General features: G+C 45.8%; 1 protein-coding gene across 3 annotated transcripts; it reads left to right on the top strand.

The window, feature by feature from the left end:
• Positions 1–565: 565 nt before the first annotated feature.
• On the top strand, positions 566–4508 carry LOC142571707 (zinc finger protein 131-like). 3 transcript variants are annotated; one of them, XM_075680249.1, is made up of 3 exons: positions 566–832; positions 1428–1635; positions 3681–4508. In XM_075680249.1, exons 1-3 carry the CDS (start codon positions 802–804, stop codon positions 4045–4047), a joined length of 606 nt encoding a protein of 201 aa, XP_075536364.1. In that variant the 5' UTR covers positions 566–801; the 3' UTR covers positions 4048–4508. The 3 variants fall into 3 exon arrangements, with proteins under 3 accessions (XP_075536364.1, XP_075536365.1, XP_075536363.1); XM_075680250.1 differs by lacking the exon at positions 566–832 and adding an exon at positions 999–1095; XM_075680248.1 differs by lacking the exon at positions 566–832 and adding an exon at positions 1200–1260.
• Positions 4509–6982: the final 2474 nt, after the last annotated feature.

Here is a 6982-nt window from a genome sequence, read left to right as displayed (position 1 = left end):
TTTTCCCACCCGCCGCTAAAGCCGCATGTCTTCAAGGCAGTCCTCGACTTCCTCGAGGAAACATCGCTGTCCAGTAGGCCCTCGGGGTCTGCTACCGCCCACTGCCAGCCCCACCATGCCGCCTTCCCCTTCTTGCCCTTTCCTCGTACTTCTATCCTCTGTTCTCCCACTTCCTTCTCCCCACAAACGCTGAGCCGTGCTCCCATTAGGCCTGCAGGAGTGTGTATATGTGTATCTTCACCTCAACACCCCCCCCCCCCCCGCCGCATTCTTTGTCAGTGAGTTCCGACCACCGATTCTTGGCCCAACCCCCGCAGTGGGTGCGTGCCATATCTTGAAGGCATATCATCATCATCCCATCGGAACGGCGGGCCGTGATTACCATGGTTATCACGTGGTCGGTTGGTCGCGTACCCCCCCCCCCCCCCCGCCGCATTCTTTGTCAGTGAGTTTCGACCACCGATTCTTGGCCCAACCCCCGCAGTGGGTGCGTGCCATATCTTGAAGGCATATCATCATCATCCCATCGGAACGGCGGGCCGTGATTACCATGGTTATCACGTGGTCGGTTGGTCGCGTGAGCATGCAGCTGATAGCTGATACAGGGGCACCGGCGCATACGGCACCGACGTCCTCGTAGCAGCACCGGCAGCGCTTGCTTGCTTGCTTCGACTGTGGCCCGGCCGGTTTAAACAAAGACAGCGAGGCCTGCAGCAGCGTAGTGTAAGCCGGGTGGAACGACGCGCTTCGCAATATAGTAGCCAAACATAACCGCGAACGCCGTTTCCAGCTGCCAGCATCATGACTAACAGTCCAGCCACGCGTCACAAAGGTATGTTCCCTGCGGGATCAATGTTGGTCGTCGCTATCCTTCTTTACAAGAATGGCACGACTGCTTTATTATTATTTTTTTCTGCATATCTTTTTAGCTTCGTGTTGCCCTTCCGAAGGAGCAATCGACGCGACTGCGCGCTGTGTACAGACAAAAGGGCATTCTTACGCTTCGCAGCAGACCTTTTTAACGGCTTCCGTCATCCCACTTGAGGTGCATTGAAAGGTGCACGTTGAACGACGGCTACTTCCCCAGAAGCACATGTAGGTTAAAACCACACGTGCGTGGAATTTTGGCTAGCTGCATGCATTTACCCGTAGGTTACTCGCCCAACTTACACAGTACGATATCAATTTAGGCTTAACCACCGTGGGCTTAACCGATGCGGATTGAACTACCTACACGCCTTAGTTTAACTTCGCGATGTGGTAGGTGCAAAGTTAGACGAGTTTGTTTCTCTTCGTACCACAAGCAGTGTCGCTTCTTCAGGAGATAAGTGAACAAACCAAAATACGAGTTGGTCGACGTGAATGCGCCTTCTTATCGCGAGCAGCGAGCGGTAGCTTACCGTGACAGCTAGCATTGGTGTTCGCAGGCCTACCGGTGACATACACTTACTTGATCCCATCAACGCCGAGCAGCCCGCAACCGTGGCACAAAGAAGTTTCCCCGCCCCCGATGGCCCGGCGAGACGACGCTGGCTGCTTCACATGCGTCTCCTGCCACAAGGAGTTCAGCAGCGAGTACGACTTCGTGGTACATCAGAGGCGGCACACGGGAGAGCGACCATTTCAGTGTTCCAGGTACTACGTGCGCCCTGTGTCGCCTCCCTCTCACTGCTCGGCGCCGTGACGGGGGGGGGGGGGGGGGGGGGGAGGGAGATCGTTTTGAGTTGATCGTTCAACTGTAAAAGAAATCTCGATCGTGTTTTTATAAAAAGCGCCCGGCGCGCTATTATAGCATTCCCATGTAAACACGACCTATATTTCTTTACTTCAAGGAAGCCAAGTGGTAGTCTCTGAGAACATGTATCTCCGTTTTGGCGAAGGGATATGGGCTTCATTAAAGCAGGAGAAACTGGGTGAGAGAGAGAAATTCGAAATGTGGGTCATGCGACTGCTGCTGCGGTCTCCATGCCATCACATCGTGGCTAACAAATTTCCGCGAGTCCATTGCATCTCAAATAAGCCTTATAGCAAGCTTTACGTGGGTCTTTTCAAACACTACGCATAGAACTGCCTTAAAAATTATGGAATTGATTGGTGTGGAGAAACAAAGTGAGAATGAAGCATTGAGTTTCCTTATTTGTAGGAAACTTGGCTACTATATTCAAGTTACTGTATGTCTAACATTCATTTTTCGAGTAACTTGCTACATTGAAAAGTCTTTTATGAACTTTTAGCACTACAGCTTAAATACTCCTAGGTTGCATGTACTTGTTATGCTCATTGGTAATGTATACGTAGCTTATTCAAACATTTAAATCTTTTTTGAGATGCAGAACAAGAACGTACAAGAAAAATAAGTGCCAAATACTCTTGCTGGGCTCTTGTACAGGAAACTGTGCTTTTATCCTGTACACAAATGCATTTGTCACATATTCACTACAGGTTGTTAGCCAAGGTACCTTAGAAATTCATGAACCAAGATATTTAATTAAAGCCTATATGGTAGATTATCTATCAAATTAATTTATATTGTGCAATACATGGTGAAACCATGAGAGACAAGCGACAGTACTCGTGTACTAAGGAGTTATATGCCACACTCTGGCACTTGCTATAAATGTCCATTTTGTTTGAACAAGTGGTTGATATTTCTGTTTGCTGACAGCTAAATGTTTATTAGTTGGCTTCAACTTTCTGAAATGGTAAAGATATATATAGCTTCATTACTGCTATCACAACTGTATATGAGAAACTGCCCTAATTATCAAGGTGGAAGGCTATTTTTCATGCATTTGAAGTCTGGAGCAATATACTATAGGCTCGAACTTTGTGTCGCAACCAAAATATCTTAGCACTTACAAAGCAAGTTCCATGGGCCAGAGGCAATTCTTTATGGTTTTAAGGTTAAGGCTAACATGTAGGCTTAAACTTGTCTAAACTAAAATGATATGTCTTGCTTTTAGCATATGGCAATCTGGACAGCAATCTTGATTGATTATTAAAGAATGTTGCCTACTACATCAAGCAGTCTAAAATTAATGAGGTTGAATGAGAGGACTGGAAGCATAAATTAGAGATGAGAAAACAGCCGGAGGAAGAGTCGACCACTGCTGTACCACAAGACCTACAGGATTCACTCTTCCGTTGCTGGTGCTTATTACTGAGATGTGCTATGCTTCCATTCGTGTGACGATCAGCTGTACTGTCACCAGCAGAACCTTTCACTTTCAGCCCGTGAGCATTTATTGCAGCAAATTCTGTTGTTGTTGCTTGGCATGTGTGTGGATGCAAGAAAGCTAACAGCAGGATTATACAGTTGAGCAACTTATTTGATAGAAATAATGATACTTTCAATATAAAGAAAAGTACAAATAAGAACGGACAATACAAGGGACACTAAAAGCAACTTGTGGTATAGAAATTGTTACTTTAGAGCAGCAGTTTACTTTATTTCACTATTTTGTATTCTATTCAAATATCTCGAATAGGGTACACATCCGACCTTGCAGCATGCATTTGCAACATAGGGTGCGTAGCAGGGGGTGAGGAATTGGAGGGCACAAAATTTTGTGCTTTTCAGGATGGGTGTCTGCGTATCCTCATTATAGTGCAGCCCAGGGATGCCTAGGTACTTGTAAATCAAGCATGTGGTTGGCACTACAAATGTCTGATATGCGCAGGTGCTTCGAGTCATTTGCTTCAGCGTCAGCTCTGCTATTGCATCGGGGCAGCATGCATGGCAGTCGGTCACCGTTCCGATGCACCTTCTGTGGACGCACCTTCAACGAGGGCGATGCCTACTCACACCACCTGAGCCGGCACCGGCGAACAGGCTTCTGCTTTCGTTGTTCATGCACACGGCTCTTCCGCGATGAAGAAGAGATCAGGGCACACTTGGCAGTGCATGAGAGCGGCAATGGACACAAATGCCCGTGCTGCCGCAGGGTGTATGAGTCGCTCCTCGCGCTTGGCGCACACTTTACCAAGCACGAGAAGGCTGGTAAGACGAAGATTATGAAGACACCACCACGACGCATCTCCCGGTGATGACAGGTGCAACACAGTGTGTTTACGTGCCTCTGTTTGCTATTCACTTTTGCAGCATTGGCATGGGACTAATCTTGTGGACTACACAATACGCTTTCTGCAAAAGCCTATGCCTGCTTCCCACGAAGGCACGGAGCACCCATTGTAATGCCATGCCTGAAATGTTCCTCAACAGCTCCATCTTCCTGCTGTGGAACTCCAGCGCTAGGCAACCAATTGTTCCCTGTTACTGCCAAGCCTTTCAGCATAGCCGAATCCAAACACAGATGCGATTCCCAGTGATACCACAGCGGGTCATTAGACTTGGCATCTTGTGCATCTGGCTTAACTCTTCTCTGAACCTCCTATTAGCTTGACATAACTTCATACTCCGGTTGCATGAACACACCAAGTGTCAAGCCCCAAAATCAGAGATGTGAAATGTGCTGTAAAAGTACTAGCAGTAAAGGCTGAAGCATAAAGGTGTGTGTGTGTGTATTTTCCAACCCACTTCTCATGAAGCAAATGAAACTAGCAAACTTGGCGTATTTAAGTAATGAGCCAGACTCAGTAGCCTGCCTTTAAATAACATGATTGTCTGCAAACACGTGGCATGCAAGAAGTATTACCAAAAACAACTGCCACAGAACGCAATCAACGGGGCTAGTTGGTGGACGTTCACGATTGTATTGTGCTTAATTTTAGAAATTGTGCCACGTACGTCCATGGCTTGTTGCTTTATGTCTGCCCATTAGTTCTTCCATCAGTGTAACACTAAGTGCAATTACAATCATGAATGCTACAGAACATATGCATTCATGCAAGCAGCAAAACTTGACAGCTTGGGAATAGAAGCAAGAATACTTAGTCAAGACATGGATGCTCATGTGCCATTGCGGAGAGTGAAACAGTGCCCGAAATCGTGTTTTTGTGCAACACACAGCATGATTTTACTAAAACTTTAGCGCTTGTCGAGTTATTTCACAGCATGCATACCGCTTTTAGTTTTTACGATTTCAAATTGGAAATAAATTCACCTTTTCGTAACCTGTGTGTTAGCAGACACAGACATTGTTCTCTTCTGCTTTATTCGATAGCTGGCAACACCAATCTTAATGTTGGGCCTCAGCTTGTCAACCGCATAACAATTGACCGTATCCTATAACGTGAAGTGTTCAAAGCCTGCCAGGGCAAACAGCGTGAAAGGCTTCCTCAGCTCAGCCATCGAGAGAGAGAGAGAGGTTACACAGAGGAAAGTGGTATTTTTGTTTTAGGACGACAGATGCACACATCAACAGTTCATGATACCCCATAAATGCTCCCACATCAGATTTTTGCATGTAATCAGGGGTTGTGCTTCAAGGCCAAAATTGCACTGCATTTGGCATACATATTTAACAGGTAAAATTAAAACATGATGCAATTTCTTTGCTGTGCCATTAGCCTTTTATGGAAAAGTGTTGCCTGCAGGCTAAGCAGCTGAAAATGTTTTTTTTCTTGCAGAGTTTGTTTTTAGTATAGAGTTCCTGGCTAAATGTTTTCAGCCAACACTGAATGATAGGCTTGGATTACAAGAGGAACAGAGAAGGAAGAATTTCTGTTTGAGACTTTCTTTCGAAAGCAGAATCAAAGTAGAAAGCCCAATTAAAGAGCTACAGTAGTATCGCACAGGTAATTAATGTAGAGCAAGTGTAATATACACCTGTTTCACATAAAAAAAAAAATAAAGTCCATGTTCCACACAAGACAGTGTTCCACACAAAGCCATTGGTGCCTTGGGGTGAAGCTTGCCTCCAGTGTTACACCAGGCATTGCCCATCAATTGCCAATTGACATTCTGGCGAAATATTTCTTGTGGGTATCTTTGCTTCATCCTGAAAGGGTGAACCACTTGGCTGAAGTCAACAAGGGGCCGCATGACAATGGGGCCCCATGGTGCGAATGACTAACTCATGAAACTTCTTTTAAACTTCATTGTTGGTGAAACCTAAAATTATTTGCTACTGTCAAAATATTCCTGAAAGGGTTTTTTGGAAAGGGTTTGGATAGTACTTAAAACAACCTATCTAGGTTGCATTTGCAAACACAGTTTTAAAAGACAGTAACATTGCAGGCTGCGCGCACAGTCGCGAAGCATTGAGAGTTTTTTTCAGTGATGATGGCTCCAGCGATGATGATTGGTTGCTTGACGATCCAAGTGATCAAGATTTTCACAATAATCGTCAAGCAAGGGTACCAGAGATTGCGAGTCAGACCATGTTCATGTTGAACAAAACAATTTGCCTCCTGTGCCTCTCACGTTCAGTGTGTCGCCTGTATGCTGCACGGTCAGAGTACCTTTCTGTGCCTCTCAGTATCTCAAAGTATATCACGCCTCCAAGGGAGGAAAGGAGAAAGGAACCGGGCAGTTTTCCATCACGTGCAGGGCACCAGAGGGAGAGGGCCGCTCTACTCCTGCGACGGCTGCGATATGGCATGGCTGTGCGGGCCCTATCTTGAAAGCGATCTGCAGTAGCAACAGAGAGCACCGAATACTGATAGATTCGTGTGTGCTGTGTTCTTACCACATAGTTCGTGTTGAGGCAAGAGGCAGCACGAAGGTCAGTTCACTTGATGCTGCTGTGCTTACTCCAGCATTTTGACAGCGAGAGTGTGCAGTCTTCGAGCGAGATGTCTTCATGATTGCTTGTGAACGCAGGACACCGTGCTTGTTAATTTATTAAGTGAACGTTTACAAGTTTATACGGCCGATAAAGCTACTATCTTTACTTTGTATAGCTGTCTACTAATTTGCTATCACAATCGATGTTTCACCTTTTGGGCGAAACTGCAACCCAATTTTCTTGGAAAAAGGGGCATGTGTTAAAATCGGGCAAATATGTTAGTCGGACATTGGGAGCTAGTTACTGCTTGAAAATATTCCTAGGGTGGACTGAAAAATAGATGTTTTCAACAG

Source organism: Dermacentor variabilis, chromosome 2 (genome assembly GCF_050947875.1).
Source record: "Dermacentor variabilis isolate Ectoservices chromosome 2, ASM5094787v1, whole genome shotgun sequence".
Lineage (NCBI taxonomy): Eukaryota > Metazoa > Arthropoda > Arachnida > Ixodida > Ixodidae > Dermacentor > Dermacentor variabilis.
Note: the sequence above shows the minus strand (reverse complement) of the source record. Positions and strands in the feature narration are given on the sequence as shown.